The sequence below is a fragment of the Dasypus novemcinctus genome, chromosome 9, assembly GCF_030445035.2.
Source record: "Dasypus novemcinctus isolate mDasNov1 chromosome 9, mDasNov1.1.hap2, whole genome shotgun sequence".
In the NCBI taxonomy this organism is placed as follows: domain Eukaryota; kingdom Metazoa; phylum Chordata; class Mammalia; order Cingulata; family Dasypodidae; genus Dasypus; species Dasypus novemcinctus.
In genome coordinates, this window is record NC_080681.1 from 50,369,226 (window position 1) to 50,392,003 (window position 22,778).

Below are 22,778 nucleotides of genomic sequence, written 5' to 3' on the forward strand. Positions count from 1 at the left end.
GGTGATAGAGTAAGAGTTTTGTTCTGTTTTTGTTTTTAAAAAAGAAGAATAAGAAATATAATCTGAAGACACATAATTTCTGGCCTCCCTAACCTTCATAAAGACATCTGAGAATATTGGGTAAGCTCAGCCTTTTTCAATCTGCAACCACCACCGGGTCAATTAAACCTATCAGATAATGCCTGAAACGTGCACTCAGAGGCACATTTTCCTTTTTCTCATATCTCACATTCAATCTGTTACCAAAATCCTACCAATTCTACTTTAAAATGTACGCCCCCCCAAAAATACAAAAATTAAACACAAAAAAATAAAATTTAAAAAAATATACAAAAAAAAAAGTTCCACGAGGATCCGACATCATTCACTATTTGTATTGGATTAAGGTATTGTGAGGAAAAGAGGTTTTTGGTCTCAGGAACTGAACGAAGAATGGAGTTGTCTTTACTGAGCCCCCTGGGGAAGACTGGGAAGAGGAGGTATAGGCAGAGGCCATCTGGAGCTCGTTTTGGACATTAGAAAATTATTAGAAACCCAAGATATGCTATATGTAAACATTCCTTGTATACCTACCATGAATCAGTTAGGTTTGTTCTCAAACTTATTTCAGTTGTATGCTATTGAAATTTCATAAAATAACGAGTACAAAAATAAATATGAGTAAAAGAGTTATCCTTTTTATAAAAGCTCAGCTGAATGCTTTGAAAAGACCTGATAAAGGCAAAGAGGTTAGAAAAACTGCTATTAATTGGGGTGTGGGGAAGACAATGGTGAATGATTAGGTACAGAATTATGAACATCTAGGGGGATTTTGCACTCATTGCTTCCCATGTTTAAAATTTTGAAGTTTTGCTCCTTTTAAAAGCCAGAGGAGGAAAGCAGACTTAGCCCAGTGGTTAGGGCATCCATCTACCACATGGGAGGTCCGCGGTTCAAACCCCGGGCCTCCTTGACCCGTGTGGAGCTGGCCCGCGCGCAGCGCTGATGCACAAGGAGTGCCATGCCTCACACAGGTGTCCCCATGTAGGGGAGCCCCACGCCCAGTGCGAAAGAAAGTGCAGCCTGCCCAGGAATGGCGCTGCACACACGGAGAGCTGACACAACAAGATGACACAACAAAAAGAAACACAGATTCCCATACTGCTAACAACAGAAGCAGACAAAGAACACCCAGCAAATAGACACAGAGAACAGACAACCAGGGTGGGGGGAAGGGGAGAGAAATAAATTAAATAAATCTTTAAAAAAATAAAAGCAAGGGGAATTGGACATATCAGGTGATTTATGGGTGTGTTTTATGCAACCAAAATATCTCAGAATACTGAATAGATCTGTATTTCAAGTAAAGGCTTTAAACTTACATCAAAAGATTGACCAAAGAATGTATACTTATTCATTTAAAATTTAAATGTCTGGGGAATGGATGTGGCTATGTTATCTATGTATGATTTATTATCATTCTCTGCTGTGGTAGCCAGCTACCCAGATGACCCCAAACATGCACTCCCCACCAAATGATCCCTTGTATAGTCCCTTCCCGTGTTGTGTCAGCGTTAGTCTGTGTGACCAATAGAATATATGTGATGGTATGTCACTTCCAAGGCTAGCCTATAAAAACTTTTTACAAAAAAGCTTTGCCTTGCTCTCTCTCGGATTACTCTGGAGAACACTAGCTGCCATGTCTTAAGGATACTCAGGCAGCCCTGTTGAGAGGCTCACGTGGCAAGGGACTGAGGACTCCTGACAACAGCCATATGAGTTGATCTTGGAAGTAAGTTTCTAGCCCTTGTCAAGCTTTCAGATGACTGCAACCTCAGAAGAGATCCTACTTAGAACCACCTAACTAAACCACTCCTGATTGTCTAATCCTCAGAAACCGTGAGATGTTTGTTGTTTGAAGCTGCCAAATTTGGGGGTAATTTGTTAAACAGCAATAGATAACAAATACTCCTGCTATAACCTACTTTTTTATCCATCTTCTACCACATTATGCACTTGGTCCTTTTTTTTTTAAAGCAATTTTATTGAGATATATTCATAGACTATACAATCCTTCCAAAGTGTACATGCAATGGACTTTGGTATAATCACAGGACCCTTGGTCCCTTTTAAAGTCCCTGGGCCCTCTCTCTCACACAGTATTATTAAGTGAAAGAATTAGCAAAGTTCTGGAAGTATGTATTTCAAATCCTTCAAATGTTAAACTGCTTTTCTATATTCAACTTCTGTGGTGTTTATTTCAAACACAGCAAATTATAAAAGTTCTGTAATTTCCTATATATAAATGTACTTTGTGAAAAGCATCTGTGACACACATAATAGATAGTTAAAGGCCAACACCTAGGGATATTTGATGTACCAGTTCTTTGTTGTGGCTTTTAAGTAAAGAATAAAAAGTGTCATAGAAAGATGGTTTGCTTTTTGGTTGTTTTTTTTTTTCTTTTCCTTTACTGGAATTCATTCCTTTCCTGCCCAACCGATGGAAGTTACTGAAGGATTCCAACTGTTCAGATGTAGAAAAAGCCAAAGAAAGAACCTCAGCAGACTAAAGAGCTGTGCAGGCTAATCAAAGATATCAGTAGCATGAGGAGAGAAAGAGGTGAACAGGGAAGAAGTATCAGGGTAAAGGATAACAGAACGCTGGGTACAGGAAGAGACATTGCAGAAAAGAGAAAAATAGAAGTAAAAAATGTCATAAGGATAATAAGGAAGACAGGGGGCAAACAAAGTAACCTTATAAAGATTTCCATCAAAAACCTACATGTAGTGTAACAATAGGACACTGAGATACTTGTAGAGAAATATTTTAAACATGCATAAGAATTCAAAGAGAGATGTTTAAAGTACAAAACACCAAGTCCAGGTAGTGGGATCAAAGAGGAAGCCAGGAGAAAACAAAGGGTATGGCAGATAATGATAAAGAAAACAAAAGAGGAGATTAAGATCCTTATCTAGTTTGGCATTCTACCTCTAGCCCTAGATCCTAGCAGGAAAAGATCGTTCAACTCATTTGCATGGTTGCTTGTAACATATTTCAGTTCTTAAGTTTAATTTAGTAGTTAAAAATTTAAAAATATGTACGCTTATCTATACTATACATATTTAATTATTCTAAAATAATCCTATTTATTAAAAGTCCCACATTAAAACTACTGTATTTATATCCAGAAGAACTCTTTCAGCTATCTGGTGATGACAGAGGTGTCCAGGCATCATCCCTCTCCTTGGCTGACTATATCTGAACGCTTACCAAGAACTGGCAGGAAAAGAAGGTTCAGAATAAGTACATCAATTTAAGAAATTTACATTATGTTTGATGGCATTCATCAAAACATCCTATATGTTTTGATATACGTTATATATTTGATATATTTTATATGGTCTGTATGGAGAATGAAAATATATATATTTATATATATATATAATAAAATATATATTTGATATATTTTATGTGGTCTATATGGAGAATGAAAGCTCTTATAGGGTAGGGTCTGATGAGACAAGTGTGACTTCACAAATATATATAAAATTTGTTTAAAAGAGTCAATACATCGGCAAGACATACCATTCACTGTTTTATTTGGCAGTAATAGAAATACATTCACGTGAATTTCAGCGCATATTTTTGGCTAAAGAGTCAGTGCTGTTTTTTTTTCTACTACAGTTGTGTTTTACTTTTACACAAATTAATGAGAGTAATCCTCACATTTAGGAAATAGAAACATTTACTGATATCAGTCAAGTAAACCTAATACGTGTTTTTCCTCAAACTAAACAAAACAATATAATCATTAAGAACAAATTAAGGATGCCCTTATTGCCATTAATTGCAGATTATATAAATTCTTAAATCTCACATAAAGAGAGATATTTCTAAATCTGATTGATTCAAGCAAAAAACAAAAGCTTTGAATTCAGTGTAATTCTTATAATCATTTTGAAATTTAAATTCAAAATAATTCTCTAATACAAGTTCACGTTAAGATAAAAGCAAATGAACTATAAGCATAATTTAAAATTTGTGATGTTGAAAGGACACAGAGAAGTACATCAAATGTTATTTTGGCATTCCTATTTCCAAAGCTTAAAGAAAGTACAGAACCCTTTTGTAAAGCTAATAGTCACTCCTTAGGTGATTAAATAGAAAATGTTATATCTTAAGGCAAGAAAACATTTGTAAATATTTTTTTATAAAGTCAGTTAATTCAACAAATTAATATAATCATAGTAAATGGATGCAAATAAAGAATACTATTTCATGAAAGAGAAAAAGTTCAGTGGAGCTACTTAAAATAGTATGGAAAATTTGGCTTCTTTTAAAAGATAATTCCATCTTGATATTTAATAAACATACTGTTAAACTCTGAGAATAACTAGTTTTTTAGTTGAAAAAAAATGTAGGAAAACTAAATTAGAAAAAAAAGAAAGAAATATTAAGTATCACCTGAACAATGATCAATGAGGAAAAAAGCCATTTGCTCAGGCAGGACTGACTAAATCAAGGCCCTCTTAGAATTTACACCTGGAAGTGAACGGTCCGACTCAAGGTGGTAATGACACTCTTCTGACAGTATTACCATGAGTAAGTATTGAATAGGGTTTTACCCTAAAAAGCTCTAGAGTAATCATTTATTGTTTTTAAAGTATTTCTTTTGTTATTTAACCCAATTTTAAGGCAAATGGAAACTGGGATGTATGTTTTAAGTACTCTTCCACTATCAGAAATGTTTTTAGGAAAATGCTTCCTTTAAAAGGGGTAAGTACCTCACATATATATTTTTAATGTAATATTATTACAAAGTCAATAAAAATAAATAAATAAATAAATAACACTATTAGGAGCAAAAAAATAAAAAAATAAAAAAATAAAAGGGGTAAGTTTCTTCCCATACAATACAGAGGTTTTTCCTATAATTATTGCCCTGAAATTCTATTTCATCACTCTCATCCCTTTTGTCAAAGGCCACAGACAAAGCATCTTGGTAAAGTAGTAGCTACTAAATTGACCAGAAACCAATCAAACTCAACCACTGAGTTTGATGAACCAACCTCCTGAATATGGTCAAAAAAAATTTTAAGGGTAAATGTAAAAGGGAAAAATTACACATTCTGGAAAGCCATTCATCTTATATGGTGACATAAATTCCCCAGAGTTATTATAGTAGCAGCATCATTAAATAGTGCAATTCTTCAAAGCTGATTTCCAATAATATCATTCTCAAATAAAAGGTAATCAAGTTTACTTATAGCTTATCTATAAACCACAGCTTAAAACATTTATCCCCCAACAAGTAAATTAATATAATCAATAACTACCTTACCTACATGGTAATGGGCATGTGTTTGTGTGCATGTGTAAGTATATCTCAAGGTCAGTGGTACCTCAACAACAAGCAAAGATACAAAATGTTAAATAAAAAGTGGTACACATTACATAATTTTTAGTTATTATGCTTATGATATTCTTCTTCATGAATAAGAATTATAGCCAATTGTTAAATTAAGACTATACTTAAGAAAAGTCAAAGAGCTATATACTCAAAAACTATTAGAGAAATACTTCATTTTAATTAGTTTGATGCTATAATCTATACATTATGGAACAAAGTACATGCGAACAGCATAAAAATTCTGAGTTTCATATTTTGTAACTAATGTGTAAACGTGGCACATACATACAATTTAAAATCTTAGAAGACTTTTTTTTACTTTTACTTTTCTAATTCATTAATCAAAAACTAGGCACTTTAATCTAAAATGTAATTTTTAAAAAACATATATAGATACTTCTGTATAAATAACTCCTAAAATGAAAAGCCCACTTTACGAGCAAAGTCAACAAATATAATCCACTGATATACTCAATCAGCCACTCCAGATAAGTGGTATATGATTTAGACATAAAATTAATGCAACTCTGAAACTATCTGCTATACTCTGAAGAAGAACTTTACTCATATGAACAACCCATTTGTTTATGATGACCCATTGTCATCATAAAGGATAGGAAATATATTTCTATACCATTAAAAATATTTTTATTCTATATTCAAGGAAGAAAAAAACTTCTTTAAAACCTCACTAAAATTCAAAGTTTGAGAAAATTTAAAATATGAGCATAATATGACAAGTTTCCATATGCTAAGTTCTCTTGGGATAACTGAAAAGCAGTTTTGTAGAAGGGGAAAGGAGAAATGATTTTACTGTACCAAGTTTAATACCTTAGGATATGGGAGACAATCTCAAAACTCATATTAAAAATTTTAATTGCCTGTCTTAGTTAATAAATGTTATCTTTTCTTTCAAAGAAAAATGCTCTAATTTATAAAAAGCTAAACGTTCTTCAGTCTCTTTACTGAAACTTAAGAGGACTAGCAGTAACATATTTTGGCAAGTGCAGTAAATCTAATGTAAAGTTGTAAATTGTAAACTTCTCAGTGTCAATTCATTTAACGTTTTATAATGATATTCTGCCATTACAATATTTCTCTGATTCAAATACATAAGCAAATGCATATACAATAATGTAAGCAGTACATATTGAAAACCACTACTGCCTAAAGTTTATTTCACAAATGAATAACTATCATCAAAAATACATTTTCAGGCAAAGTTAAATATGTTGATACCAGTTGTAAAAGATTCTTCCATATGTCAGCCACAAAGGTCTTGGCTAAAGTATATATTTTCTAGGTGCAAAGCATAAAACACTTTTGAGAATGATACTGGACATTTCAGACAACTTTAAGAAGACAAATCAATGAACTCCCAAGTACTGGCTTTAATTCAAGCACTATTTCTGGAAACAACACATTTCATGACTTAAATTATTACCTAAAGATTGTAAAAACCCACTTTGGGTACACTACACAGGGATTCACTAACAGAACTTCTGTGTACATACAGTACGGCCAACTCATTCTTTTCTAGATTTTCTCTCCTCCCTGAGACCACACGTACCAATGGTTACCTTACAATATTTCATAGCACATTCAAATTGTATGGTTTTTCTGGTAATTACTGTACTTTGGCTTCTAACAGCCCACTGGACATAACATGGCCATGACTACTTATACAACTACTTGTATGCCTCAGTGCATCTGCTCCAACATAGGCCATTAAAAGTTCAGTGCGGCGAATGAGTAACTGCATGAGGTCTTCCGCCAAAGTCTCCACACTTGAATAGCGCACCTTCTCGAAGTCAAAAATGTCTTTGAGAAAGAAAAGAACTTGATTCTGGAAAATGAAGACAAAACAATTTGGCATGTATTAGAATAAAATTATATTAAATCTAAAGAGTAACTAATATTGTAATGAGGATCAATTAGGACTCAGAAGACCTGAGTTCTCATACTAGTTCCATATCTCATTATAAAAGTAACTATGAGCAAGCGATTTAAGCATTTTGGGTTATCATTTTCCTTTCTCTAAAACAAGAGGCAAAACCACCTGTCCTATTTGAAACTCAAAGCTGATGTGAAGGTCAAAAATGATAATCTATGAGACATGCCTATAGACCCTAAAGCACTGTATAAATGTAAAAGATTCAGTAACTGAAGTTTTCAATGTTATTTCTGTACACTGGTATTACTCTAAATCAGAAGATTAAGCACTTCCCAATAACTGTAAATTATAATTTTTAAGTGTATAATTTTCTTAAATAAAAAACTTAAAACACACGAAAAAAATAATTTCAGGTCTCAAATCTTAAATCAGTAGAAGATCTTGACGGGTACTTCATTTCAGTAAATTAACATTCATGTGGACACTCATTTTATGCAAGCTGTACACTAAGTAATAAGTCTCAGGCTGTTATAGCATGATGGATAAAGAAAGGAACTCCAAAGAGCCAAAACAAAACAAAACAAAACAAAAAAAAACACACAGAAACCCCCCCGTTCCCCCCAAAAAAGTTTCTGTCCTCTGGAAATTAAATGCTAAGGAGACACTATTCAGAGATTTACTTATTAATATCTGGAAGCAATCAACCTGCCAAACCCTCTCATTTTATAGATGAAGAAAAGAAGGGCCAAAAAATGACTTGCTCAAAGTCAGACTGCTCATTAATGACAGACTCAATTCCTCATCTATGTTTTTCCACTAAAATACATACCTTACATTTGGGAGGTATTTTGAATGACAGCAAATAAATATTTTCCTAAACTTTTTACAAATAAAAGTAAACATAATTGAGTATCAATTTGAAGGTTTTGGATGTTTGTTCCTTGAAACTCAGCCTAAATTCAAGATAACTAAATAGTGAGGCTTCTCTTGGCACTCTGCCAGGCATAAAAATCTACAATTAATTGTAACTTGTTTTTTGGGCAAAATTAAATGGCTGGCACAGGGATCCAAACTTTAAATTCCCAGGTTATTTCTCACAACTTGGGATTTTATCATTCATATTCTCCTGAACCAGACTTATCTCTAAATTACCACATGTGAATTAAACAGACACTGTTTGCTTTATAAATTCCAAAAGTGCCCAGGCATGAAAAACAAGTGAAAAAACAGCAATTTGATTGCAACATGGCACCACCATGTAAGAACATGTATCCATTACAGAAGGAATTGAAAAGGTAAATGGACTTGTTGAATCTATTCCAGGATAAAGCACCAAATCTATGTAATAATCATTCACTGGCATTTTAAATAATGACGGTATGTGGCTTTTATAACTTTACCTTTAAATAACATTCTTCATAAAAACAAAATCAAGACAGAATAAAATCTTAAATGCTTCTTGGTTTAGAAAATAAATGAATGATGCAATGACTGTACATACCTTAAAGAAGCAACATAAATCATAAAGGGAATTTCTAGGACCCAAAAAGCCCCAAGCTAGGACAGGACTGATATGCTCACAAATGGCATAAAAATGGGCAAAAAATCCATCTGGGATCTGTTGGGAAGGAAAAAAGAATTAAGTTATTTTTAGCTTACCACCATTTCTTTCTCTAGTGGACAAAATGAAATTGCAATCCATCATATGGTCAGCTCTTTTTGAGAGCACACCAAGAATCAATGATGAAGCCAGCTTACTAAGAAAGGTAAAAAACTTACAAGTAACTTTAGAGTCACAGAATGTTTTGTGCAGATTTCATATCCTAGTCAAGAGTTTCAAATGTGCTGAGAAGCATTATTTCATAAAAAGCATTTTTCACCTCATAAAAACACTTCATAAGAAAACAATCATAGTGTTGTAACCAAGCAATAGCAAGAATGTTACATGCTTTTTAGCAGTATAATTTTTAGGATTAATAAAACATCCAAGGTTCAGCTATTAAAAATCACTTAATTAACTGACAAAGGCTAAAGTGATTTTTAAAGTGATTTTAAATGATTAAGGACAAAATTAGTTTTACTAAACTCTAATATTTAAAGAATTGGATATAATTTAGCATAAAATGTATAATTCCCTCTTCTTGTGAAATAGTACAATATATAATTGTGTTTTAGAAAACCCTCTAAGTTTACTAATAACTTTTTGAATTTCCCTTGTTAAAATTTTAATAAGGGATATTGTCAAATCTAGCATCAACTGGTGATAATTATGTGGTAAGAGTCTGTTGTTTGGAAGAGTTTTTTTCTATTTTACAATCTCCAAAGTAATCTTCTGAATCTTAATTTAAAAAGCATATTGTAGCAGCAGTTACCATTTAATGAGTGTTATATTCCAGACCATGTGCTAGGTCCTCATTTAATTTAATAAAACATCCCTGTAAAAGAATGTCATAGTAATATCATTTTGTCTATTAGAAGGGTTAAATAACCTGCTCTAAATCTCAATAGTTAGGGAAGGCCAAAAACTTATCAGGGGAAGAAGATTTGGCCCAATGGTTAGGGCGTCCGCCTACCACATGGGAGGTCCACGGTTCAAACCCTGGGCCTCCTTGACCTGTGTGGAGCTGGACCACGCGCGTGCTGATGCACGCAAGGAGTGCCGTGCCACCCAGGGGTGTCCCCCGTGTAGGGGAGCCCCACGCGCAAGGAGTGCGCCCCGTAAGGAGAGCCACCCAGCACGAAAGAAAGTGCAGCCTGCCCAGGAATGGAGCCGCACACACAGAGAGCTAACACAACAAGATGATGCAACAAAAAGAAACACAGATTCCATGCCGCTGACAACGGAAGCAGACAAAAGAAAGAATATGCAGCAAATAGACACAGAGAATAGACAACTGGGGCAGGGGGGAGGGGAGAGAAATAAATAAATGAATCTTAAAAAAAAAACTTATCAGGGATGCAATGAGGTTATTCTAGTCTGAAAGATTTCTGCATATGTTAAAATTCCAAATCCCATACAGTTCAGTGGTAGGTAAGATTTGTTTAAGCAGAGAGGATGGAGTTTGGCATTCCAGGCATTGGTAGTAGCTCCCAAGAGGTGAGACATTTATGGTAAATGTAGGTACAGAAAGAAGCCTAAGGCAGAAGATTTATGCTAAGAAGTAGAAAATAAAGTTAGATTTAATGGTGATAATGTTTTTATCATTATTGTTATGGCAACTACCACTTATTAAACTCTTTTGTGGTTATTTTAAATTTGATTTTAATTAAAGTTTGACTTTGATATTATTTCATTTCATGCCACAGCAACTCTACGAAATAGGTATTAACTCCATTTTGCAATAGCAACTTGCCCACAATCATGCTAGCTAGTGTGAGAATCAAATTCAAGACTATAGTCTCCAAAAACTGTTCCCTAGCTCCTACACCAGTAGTTCTCAAACACCAGAGCATATACTAATCATTTGGGAAGCTTTTTTAAAATATAGGATCTCTGGACTCATTTTTGACAATATCGGGTAAAATGCTGGGAGAACTATGCTTTGGAAAAACTGTACTTGGCAATAATGTCTCAGAGAAATGTGTTGGATTGAGAAATATACATATGATAAAATAAGTAACAGGAAATTACTAGGGCAAATAGGTCCTTGGGCAAATCATAACTATAATAATAGCCAACACTTGCATTGTACACTATGCTAGGCACTGTTCTAAGTACTTATATGTATTAAATAATTTAGTCCTCAAAAAACCTATGATGTAGGACTTTATTACTATCAACTTTTTACAAATGAAGAAATTGAGGCCTAGAGGGGTTAAGCAATTTGCCCAAGGTCACATGGCTAGTAAGTGGCAGAGAAGGGATTTTAACCCAGGCAATCTCCCTCCAGTTCAGCCCTTTACCACTAAGAGTGATATGGTAACAGCAGGATGTTCATGGGTAAGGTGGGTTAGAGTGTGTGGAGCATGGTGCCAGGAATGAAATTTAAGGTTTTTTTTTTGGTAGGGGCTCCAACTTGAATAAAGCTGCTATTACAATCAAAAAATTATTTCTCAGGTGGATTTTATGAAGTAGAATCCACTATATTAAACCATGTTTAAAAATCTTAAGTGAAGTGCTTGCTTTGGCAGCACATATACTAAAATTGGAACGATACAGAGAAGATTAGCATGGCCCCCGTGCAAGGATGACACACAAATCCATGAAGCATTCCAAATTTGTACTTGACTGTGAAAGTGTGGAAATGGATAGAATTAATGGTAACACATTGTAGTGAGTAGCATCTAGTTTATAGGGATTGTGACTAAAAAGGGTAGTCTGGGGAAGTAAATGTCAATTGAAAGAAAGCTAAAGAATAATCTAGGCACAGAATTAACACTGAACTCAGAGGTGGATGAGAATTGTAGTTAAGGGTACAAATGCAAGAGTATACTTTTGTGAGCTAGAGCAGATGTACAACACTATTGCAGGGTAGTGGGAATGTGATGAAGCATGGGAAAACTGTAATTGTGTGACCTACAGACTGTGGTTAACACCAATACTATAACATTCTTGCATCAATGCCAAAGATGTACTGAGTTGATAATGGAAGTATACGGAAAAAGTGTGCCAAATGTACACTATGGTTGGTGACAGCAGTCTGATGATGTTATCTCATAATCTGTAACAAATGTTCCACCACAGTGTGGTATGTTGTGAAGGGGTATTGTATGGGAATTCTACACATGTGCATGACTGTTTTCTAAGTTCACAACCTCTGTAATAAAAATATATTTTTAAAAAATAGGGTTGGTTGGGGGAAAAATATACCAAATATAGGGACTATAGTTAGCAGTAATATTTTGATGATGCTCTTGCAAAGCTTGTAACAAATGTTTCACAACAACGCAAAGTGTTGGTGGAGGGGTGATGTATGAGACCCCTGTATGATGTTATGCATGTATATAAGTTCACAGTCTTTACCATACACTTATTGTTTATGCATGTTCATGTATGAATAATAGACTTCAATAAAAAATATCTTTAAAAACCAATGAAAAAATGAGAGAAATTTGAATAGGATCTTAAGGAATTAATGTTTTGAGTGGTGATGGTATCATAATAAAGAGAAATCCTTTAACTTTTAGAGAAAAAAAACCTTAAATGAATAATGAATCAGTGAATGAGTGCATAAGTGAATAAATCTTACATGAAAAACCAAAATAAAAAAACTCTCAGAGCTATTTCTAATCCTAAACCTTCTCTCATTTAGTGGGAATCCCACATGTGGCTTAATATGTGCTCCACTCCACAGTACTAAATGGCAAGGAAGAGAGAAAAGGCAGTCAAAAAGGGGGTCAACCCAAGCCCAAAATAAGTCATATATCAGTTTGAGACAACCTCTATCATCTCCATCCCTATATGCAAAGTGACTCAGACGTTTCTTCGACAGGATTCTCAAATTCCTTAATGATGCAGTCCAGGGCATAATGAATTTTACCTTCATCTGCAGCCTTTTCTGTTTCAGCACTGACCAACAACTTGACGCTACAGCCTAAATATATGCAGAAGAGAAAAGCAAGATTTAACCTTATGACTATATAAACTTTTCATTTATAAAAGTGAATTTTATTGGAAATTCACATTATGGGTCTAAAAACTTCAAAACATTAACTACTGATATGAACTACTCCAGACTCCTTTCATCGTTTATAAATATTAATGAAAAAAAGTTTCTTTTTTTTTTAATTTAAAATTAAATACAAAGTCACTAAAGGAAAAAATTTGAACCCAGGTACCAAAGAGCTTGGTAATTACAATTCACATTGCAGAGTCCTTAAATTCTGTTCCTAAAAGAAAAAAGTGAAACTATCTGCACATAGATGCATATACACAAATAAAAGTATTTTATGTGTAATAATGAAGATATGGCAAAGAATATATTTTCTTCAAGAATTAGTACTGTTGGAAATAATTTTGGGCAGAACTAAACAGTTTTATTCAAATAAAGACTAAGAAACATGACCATAATGACAGGAACAAGAAAGAAATCTGACCCTACTCTAGCATGATCAAACTTTGGTCAAGGTCATTTTGACAAATCGATTATGGAAATGAAAAACATGTACCTTATATAATTAAAAATTTCTTTAGTTGAAAAAGAGTTTTTTTTTAAAGTGAATTTATTAGAAATGCTTTATAATTCAATAGTCAGAAAATTTCAAAATAATTTGAAATAAACAATTGGAACCTTTTTTAAAAAGGCATTCAAACTTTATCATGAAACATGATAGCCATCCCACCTACTTCCAGGAGGACACTTAAAGCCCAATAAAAATCACTGTCCACAGAGATCTGAATAAGAAAAATAACAGAAACTGAGAACATTCAAAGTCAAGAATATAGTTTAAACCTGTTTTATTTTTTCACAGGTCTATTTTTTTCTACCATAATTTAAAATAATATTTGTGAGCATCGATCACTGTATTTTTCCTCTTAAAATATGCATAACCTCTTATATTTTTTAAATGTAACATTTTGTGTGATCTATGTATCTTTTAAAAAAAGACAATTAAAATGAATAAATTATAAATAAATATATATATATTTTTATATCTCCTCATTTTTCACTCTGCTATATTTCAGTTTAGTCATTCAGTTGAGAATGGTAAACTACCACTTACAGTTTCTTTGAAGGAAGAGTTTAGCCAGCGATTATTTACTACATTCTGTATGGATGTGGGTGGGTTTTCTAAATCTTCAAAGGAATCCATTAATATAAAATCCAGAACAACATCATAAAAATTTAGATTTTTCACCTGCATTATAAGGGTTAAAACAGGAATTATTGCACAGAACTGAAATAAAGTCTAAGCCAGGGCCTCATAATTTATAACAGCAAGGTTTTTTTGAGTTGAATTAGAATACGTCACTGACCAAAAAAAGAGGTAGAGAAGAGAGAAATATCAAAACAACTTACAATTCACATAATACCTGCCTCCCTCCTAGAACCCATCAGGTGAAATTAATCCCTCTCTCTCTGTTCTAGGAGTCCTTTGTCCATGCTTCTATTACAGCATCCACAATACCCATTCTGCTTTGTAATTCAGTTATCTATGTATTCATCTGTCTTCTCCACCAGAGTATGAACCTCATACATACTGTGTTGTACTATGTGCTAGTCCGAGATGCTCAGACAATAGGCAAACTAGACACTTAAGAGTCTAGTGGAGAAAATAGACAGTAACTAAATAACCTCACAACTATGTAATTACAGGCTGTGATAAGCAGAATGAAAGAGAAAATATATGGTGCTATGAGAGTTTAGGATGGAGATTCTGATCTAGACTGGATGTCAAAGAGGACTTCTTTGAGGGAGTGAGTTATCCCAGGCAGAGGAAATACAGGTCAAAGATTTTAAAGTAAGGAGAGAAACAGTGGTATTGAACTGAAAGTGTGCTGTAGTTTTCTGTGGCAAAGAGAGCACAGGGGAGAATGGCTACAGAGAAATGTGCAGAGTTTTATGGCCCATGTTAAGGATTTTTTTTTAACAAATCAATTTTATTGATACATATCAATATGTATCAATATTCATCCAAGGTGTACAATCAATGGTATTTGGTATAATCACATAGTTGTGTATTCATCACTTCAGTCATTATTAGAGCATTTTCATTATTTTAATAATAATAATTATAAACAAAAAATAGACAAACAATTGTGAAATTCTTCACCTCTCAATCTGTTTCCCCTGCTATACATAGCTGCTATTTCTGACTAGTCTTGCACATTTATTTATTTATTTACTAGGCAATTTTATTTAGATATATTCACATACCATACAATCTGTCTAAAGTGTATAAGCAATGGCTTTTAGTATAAAATCACAATGTTGTTCATTTCTCATCACAAAACATTTTAGAATTATTTCATTACTCCAAAAAGAAAAACTCCACAGCCACACCCCATAGTATGCCTTCCCTAGCCCTACAAAACCACTAATCAAATTTAATCTTTATAAATTGATTTATATTTAAATTTTATATACACAGAATCATACAATATGTTACACAATACATTTAGTTCACAGTAACGCAATCATACAGTATTTGTCCTTTTGTGTCTGGCTTGCTTCACTCAACATAATGTTATCCAGGTTCAACCATGATGTCATATTTATGACTTCATTTATTCTTACAGCTGCATTTTATTCCATTGTTTGAATAAACCAGTTTATTCATTCATCAGTTGATGGACACCTGGGTTCTTTACAACTTTTGGCAATCATGAATAATGTTGCTATTAACATTGGTGTGCAAATGTCTGTTTGTGTCACTGCTCTCAGTTCTTCTGGGTATGTACCCAGTGGTGGTATTGCAGGGTCATATGGCAAATCTACATTCAACTTCTTTAGGAACTGCCAAAGAGTACACCACATAATGATTGTACCATTCTACATTCCCACCAACTGTGAATAAGTGTTCCTATATTTCCACATCCTCTCCAATACTTGTAATTCTGTCTTTTTAATAGTGTCCATTCTGATAGGTGTGAAATGTGAAGTGATATCTCACTGTAGTTTTGATTTGCATTTCCCTAATCATTAATGATGTTGAACATTTTTTCATGAGTTTTTTTTTTTTTGGCCATTTGTATTTCTTCTTTGGACCACTGTCTATTCAAGTCTTTTGCCCTCCCCCCCCACCCCCCCACCCCCATTTTTTAACTGGATAGTTTGTCTTTTATTGTTGAGTTTTAACATCTCTTTACATATCATGAATATTAAACCCTTATTGGATATGTGATTTCCAAATATTTTCTCCCGTTGAGTTGCCTGCCTTTTCACCCTTTTGACAATGTCCTGTGAGGTGCAAAAGTGTTTGCTTTTGAGGAGGTCTAATTTATACATATTTTTCTTTTGTTGCACGTACTTTGGGGATAAGAGCCAAGAAACCACCACATACCACAAGGTCTTTAAGATGTTTTCCTATATTTTCTTCTAGTAGTTTTATGGTCCTGGCTTTTATATTAGGTCTTTGATCCATTTTGACTTGACTCTTGTATAGGAATTGAGACAGGGGTCCTCTTTCATTCTCTTTGTTATGGATATCCACTCTCCCAGTACCATTTGTTGAAGAGACTATTTTGTCCATTAATGTGGCTTTTGTAGATTTGTCAAACACCAGCTGGCTGAAGAAGTGAGTATTTATTTCTGGTCTCTCAACCCTACTCCACTGATCAATGTGTCTATCTTTATGCCAGTATCATGTTTTGACCTCTCTAGTTTTGTAATATGTTTCAAGGCCAAGCAGTGAAATTCTTCCCATGCCACTCTTCTTTTATAGAATGGTTTTGGCTATCCAGGTACTTTCCCTTCCAAATGAATTTGGTAATTGCCTTTTCTATTGCTGTAAAGAAGGCTGTTGGAATTTTGATTGGTCTTTTTAAATCTAGAAATCAGTTTGGGTAGGATTGACATCTTCATAATATTTAGTTGTCCAATCAATGAAAATGGAACGTCTCCATTTCTTAGGTCTTCATTGATTTCTTTTAGTATTTTTTTTTCTTTCTATCTGGTTGCGTCATCATCTTTTTGGTGCATTGCTTGGCTGTGTGGGTGCCTCACTGGGTCTGTACCTCTCTGTGCTGCGTGGGGGCCAGTGCCTTACTGTGCAGGTCTGAAACGCCTTTTTTCTTTTTTTACCAGGAGGTCCCAGGGATCGAACCCGGGCCCTCCATAAGGTAAACGGGAGCTCAACTGCTTGAGCCACAGCTGCTTCCCTTAGCATTGTTTTGAAGTTTTCTGCATATAGGTCCTGTACTTCTTTGGTTAAAATGATTCCTAGCTATTTGAGTCTTTTTGTTACTATTGTCAATGGAATTTCCCCCCTGATTTCCTCCCCAGATTGTTTAATACTAGTGTGCAAAAACATTATTGATTTTTGCATGTTGATCTTGTATCCTGTCACTTTGCTGAACTCATTTATTAGCTCAAGTAGCTTTGCTGTAGACATTTCAGAATTTTCTAAATATAGGATCAAGTAATCTGCATATAGAGTTTTACTTCCTCTTTTCCTATTTGGATGTCTTTAATGTTTTTTTTTTTTTAAGATTTATTTATTTTCCCCCATAGCAGTTTGATATAATTGATGAATTCCAAAAAGAAATATTGGGTTATGCTTATAATCTGATCTGTACTTGGGCATGATTGAGTTATGATTAGGGCGTTGAGTCCCTACCCCTTAGGGTGGGGCAGATAAAAAGCATGGCGAAGAACAGAGTTGAGGGCTTTTAAAGTTGGAGTTTTGATTTTGGAGTTTGATGCTGAAGACTTAAACTGGAGCCCTGGGAATTCAGCACACAGAGGAAAGAGAAGCCAGCTCCAGGAAGAAAGGATCATTGAAGCCAGAATAAAGCACGTCCCAGGAACGTAGGAACCTAGGAAGCCTGAACCCTCGCAGACGTTGGCAGCCATCTTGCTCCAAACAGACTTTGGTGAGGGAAGTAACTTATGCTTTATGACCTGGTATCCGTAAGCTCCTACTCCAAATAAATACCCTTTATAAAAACCAACCAATTTCTGGTATTTTGCATCAGTATCCCTTTGGCTAATACAACCCCCTTCCCCTCCTCACACCCTGCTGTTTTTGCTGTCTGTGTTGTCTTCTCTTCTCATTTTCTCTCCACTAGGATTCACCAGGATTCGATCCTGGAGACCTCTGATGGGGAGAGACGTTCCCTGTCAACTGCGCCACCTAAGTTCCTGCTGTGCTTCACCTTGACTCTCCCCTTGTCCCTCATTTGATGCATCATCATCTTGCTGTGTGACTCACTTGTGCGGGCGCTGGCTCACCATGTGGGTACTCATGTGGGCGCTGGCTTGCTGTGTGGGCATACTTTTTTTCCCTTTTTCTTTTTCATCAGGAGGTCCCAGGGATTGAACCCAGGTCCTCCCATATGGTAGGTGGAAGCTCTATCACTTGAGCCACATCTGCTTCCTTTAATATTTTTTTTCTTGTCTAATTGCTTTAGCCAGAACTTCTAGTACAATGCTGAATAACAATGCTAACAGTTGGCATCCTTGTCTTGTTACTTATCTTAGAAGGAAAACTTTCGACCTTTCCCCATTGAATATGATGTTGGCTATGGGCTTTTCATATTGCTTTTATCATATTGAGAAATTCCTCCTTTCTTCCTCCTTTCCCTCCCTCCCTTCTTCCCTTCTTTCCATCCCAACTCCATCCCTGTCTGCTCATTGTTTTGCCCACCTTCTCCAGGAGACACCAGGAACCGAACCTGGGATCTCTCACATTGGAGGTGAGTACTCAATGGCCTGAGACACATTCACTCCCTGCAGGCTGTGGCATCTGCTGGCCTGTTGTGTCTGCTCATAGTGGTGGGTGTAGCATCTAGCTTGTTGATGTAGGTGCAGGTGTCTAGCTCATTGCAGCAGGTGTGGGTGTCTGTTCATCTTCTTTCGGAGGCACCAGGACTCGAACCTGGGACCTACCATATGGTAGGTGGGTGCTCAACTGGTTGAGCCACATCCTCTTCCCTGCTGATAGATTGTTGATGATGGGTTTGTTAAGTTCTTGTATTTCTTGTAGTGTCAGTGTAGGTTGTTTGTGCATTTCTAGGAATTTGTCCATTTCATCTAGGTTGTCTAGTTTGTTGGCATAATATCCTCTTATAATTCTTTTTATTTCTGTGGGGTCAGACATAACCCCTTTCATTTCTGATTGTATTTATTTGCATCTTCTCTCTTTTTTTGGTAATCTAGCTAGGGATTTGTCCATTTTATTGCTCTTCTCAAGGAACCAGTTTTTGGTTTTGTTGACTTTCTCTATTGTTTTTTTTTCTCAATTTCATGTATTTCTGCTCTAATCTTTATTATTTCTTTCATTCTTCTTGCTTTGGGATTGGTTTGCTGTTCTTTTTCTAATTCCTCCAGTCGTTCAATTCAATCTTCGAGTTTAGCTCTTTCTTCTTTTTTAATATAGGTGTTAGGGCTATAAATTTCCCTCTCAAGACTGCCTTTGCTGGGAAGCAGATTTGGCTCAATGGATAGAGCATCCACCTACTGTATGGGAGATCCAAGGTTCAAACCCAGGGCCTCCTGACCCGTGTGATGAGCTGGGTCAGTGCTTATGCACACAAGGAGTGCCGTGTCATGCAGGGGTGTCCCCCACATAGGGGAGCCCCATGCACAAGGAATGTACCCTGTAAGGAGAGCTGCCTGGCACAAAAAAAGTGCAGCCTGCCCAATGTGGTGCCACACACACGGAGAGCTGACGCAGCAAGATGACGCAACAAAGAGAGACACAGATTGCCAGTGCCGCTGACAAGAATACAAGCGGACACAGAAGAACACAGCGAATGGACAGAGAGCAGACAACTGGGGGGGGGGGAGTGGGGAGGGGGAGAGAAATAAATAAAAAATAAATCTTAAAAAAAAAAAAAAAGACTGCCTTTACTGTATTCCATGTTTTGATAAACTGTGTTCTTGTTTTCATTTGTCTCAATATATTAACTGATTTCACTTGGAATTTCTTCTTTGATCCATTGGTTAGGATTGTGGTGTTTAGCCTCCACACATCTGCAAATTTACCTCTTTCCTATCTATTACTGATTTCCAGTTTCATTCTGATTTGAGCAGATGCTTTGAATAATTTCAATCTTTTTATTTTTATTGAGAACGCATTGTGCCCTAACTGAGGTTGATCCTGGAGAAAGATCCATGGGCACTTGAGAAGAATGTATAACCCAATGAGTTTGGATGCAATGCTCTGTACATTCAGTTAGGTCTCATCCATTTATCGTATTGTTCAAATTCTCTGTTTCCTTGTTTATCTTGTCTAGTTGTTCTATCAAATGACATGAGTGGGGTGTTGAAGTCTCCAACGATTATTGTAGAGATGTCTTCTCCCTTCAGTTTTGCCAGAGTTTGTCTCATGTATTTTGGGGCACCCTGGTTACATGCACAGATATTTATGACTATTATTTATTCCTGGTGGATTGGCCTTTTTACTAATATATAATGGCCTTCTGTATTTCTTACAACTTTTTTGCATTTAAGGCCTATTTTGTTTGATATTACTATAGCTACCCCTTCTCTTTTTTGGTTAGTATTTGTGTGGTGTATCTCTTTCCAACCTCTCACTTTCAGTCAGTTTGTATCCTTGGGTCTAAGATAAGTCTCTTGTAAGCAGCATATGCATGGCTCTTATTTTTTTTAATCCATTCTGTCAGCCTATATCTTTTGATTGGAGAGTTTAATCCATTCATATTCAATGATATTATTATAAACACATTATTTACTTTCACCATTTTATTCTTTGTTTTCATATATCATATCATATTTTTGTCTGTCTTTTTATTCTTTTGGTTATCCTTCCTGCTACTCTTTCTTTTATACTCTCCTCCAAGTCTCCCTCTCCTATCTTTTACTTTCAGACTATAAGGCTTCCTTTAATATTTCTTGCAAAGGTAGATTCTTTTTTATAATATGAACTCTCTTTAATTTCTGTTCATTTGTGAATATTTTATTCTCACCTTTGTATCTGAAGGACAGTTTTGCTGGAATAAGAATTCTTGACTGGCAGTTTTTCTCTTTCCATATCCTAATTGTATCATACTACTGTTTTCTTGTCTCCATTGTTTCTGATGAGAAATCCACACTAAGCCTTACTGGGTGTCCCTTGTATGTGATGGTTTACTTCTATCCCTTGGTGCTCTCAGTATTTTCTCTTTATCTTTGACATTTGACATTCTGAGTACTATGTGTCTTGAAGTAGGTCTATTTGGATTTTTTCTGATTGGGGTATGGTGTGCTTCTTGGATATGTAGGTTTATTTCTTTCATGAAAGTTTGAAAAGATATTTTCAGCTATTTCCTCAAATACTCTTTTTGCCCCTTTTTCTTTCTCTTCTCCTTTTGGAACTTCCATGACACATATGTTTAAATGTTTTAGTTTTCTCCCTTTACATTTCTGTAACTCCCTTTTCCAATGTGAGAAAGCTGGCTCAGATTGTCCTTAATAAATGTGCTTCTTTAATCAACCCTTGAGTATGTTACAAATCTCCACTAATGCTGCTGCCCACTCATGCAGATGCTCTTTGCACCACATTCTGGCTCCAACACCCTGTGCCAGTCTACCCTCCTGTATGGACACCCTCCTCACCCTACCTGGCCTCTGGCCTGCCCACAGCAGACTGCCCTTTCATGTGGATGTCCTCTTCACTCTGCTTGAGCTCTAACACCCTGCACCTGCCACCCTCCACCAGCATGGATGCCCTCCTCATCGCACATGGGCTCTGACTCCCCATGTAGGGTGTTCTCTGCCTGGAAGTCCCCCTCACTCCACTGACTCTGATACCCCATGCCCAGCCACTCCTTCTTCTAGATACCCTCCTCACATGATTGGCCTCTGACACCCCATGCCAGGCTTCCTCCACAGGGATGTCCTCCTTACCTTGCTTGGGCTTTGACACTGGGCCTGGCCTCACACTCCCGTGTAGACACCCTTCTCACCTTGTTCAGTTTCTGATTCCTCTGATTTCACCTCCTTGTACATATGCCCTCTTCGTTGTGCTTATGCTCTGAGATCACACACTAGGCTGCCCTGTTGTGTGGATACCCTGCTCATTCTGCTTGCACTCTGGCACCGTGTGGTGAGCCACTATGAGCACTCCTCATCCTGATTAAGCTCAACACCATCCTGCCAGCCATGATCCACCTGGATGCCCTCCTCACCCTGCTCAGGCTCTCCCATGTGGGCATTCTCCTAGCCAGCAGAGGCTCCAAAACCCTTCTCTGGGTTACAGCAGCTTCCTCTCTATCAGGTGCAGACACCTACTTTACTGTTTCTTACTAAAAGCTTTAGGATCAATCATTCTGGAAGGAAACAGAGAGGAAGAACAAGAGCAGAGCAGAGAGGGAAAACAAGAGAAAGAAGAGCTCCAAGCCCTTCTGACATGTCCCCCATCATTCTTTAAGCTTCCACTACAGTAAGACTCATTATGTACCTTCCCTATTCCATTGCTGAAATCAGTCATTTTCCAAGTAGCTCTAGTTCTTTTGGGGGAGAATGGTAGTTAAAAGTCAAGATCAGGATGTTGGGAGTGCTCATTTCTTTCAGGATATTGCTGCTCCCAGGTCCTCTCAGCAAATGGAGCTAGGAAGTATACGAAAATGTGTATACACAGAAACCTTCATATCTATATATACATTTTTTCTCTCCCCTTCCCTCCCACCCCAGTTGTCTGTTCTCTGTGTCTATTTGCTGCATCTTCTTCTTTGTCTGCTTCTGTTGTTGTCAGTGGCATGGGAATCTGTGTTTCTTTTAGTTGCATCATCTTGTTGTGTCAGCTCTCCATGTGGGCGGCACCATTCTTAGGCAGGCTGCACTTTCTTTCACGCTGGATGGCTCTCCTTATGGGGCGCACTCCTTGCTCGTGGGGCTCCTCTATGCGGGGACATCCCTGCGTGGCACGGCACTCCTTGCATGCATCAGCAC

At 36.1% G+C, this 22,778-nt stretch overlaps 1 protein-coding gene and 1 non-coding gene across 7 annotated transcripts in view; one reads left to right on the forward strand and one right to left on the reverse strand.

The window, feature by feature from the left end:
- Positions 1–3,562: 3,562 nt before the first annotated feature.
- The window catches only part of MIGA1 (mitoguardin 1), a 148,390-nt gene continuing 129,174 nt past the window's right edge, over positions 3,563–22,778 (reverse strand). For all 6 annotated transcript variants that reach the window (XM_058303333.2, XM_004472835.5, XM_004472834.5 and 3 more), the window contains 4 exons: positions 13,948–14,082; positions 12,765–12,818; positions 8,786–8,902; positions 3,563–7,236 (listed from right to left, as the gene is read on the reverse strand). In XM_058303333.2, coding sequence (XP_058159316.1) covers positions 7,018–7,236; positions 8,786–8,902; positions 12,765–12,818; positions 13,948–14,082 — 525 coding nt within the window. In that variant the 3' untranslated portion in view covers positions 3,563–7,017. The remainder of the gene's footprint in view (positions 7,237–8,785; positions 8,903–12,764; positions 12,819–13,947; positions 14,083–22,778) is intronic.
- On the forward strand, positions 11,400–11,506 carry LOC111759002 (U6 spliceosomal RNA). The gene has a single exon (XR_002793104.1). It is a non-coding gene; the product is annotated as a U6 spliceosomal RNA (small nuclear RNA).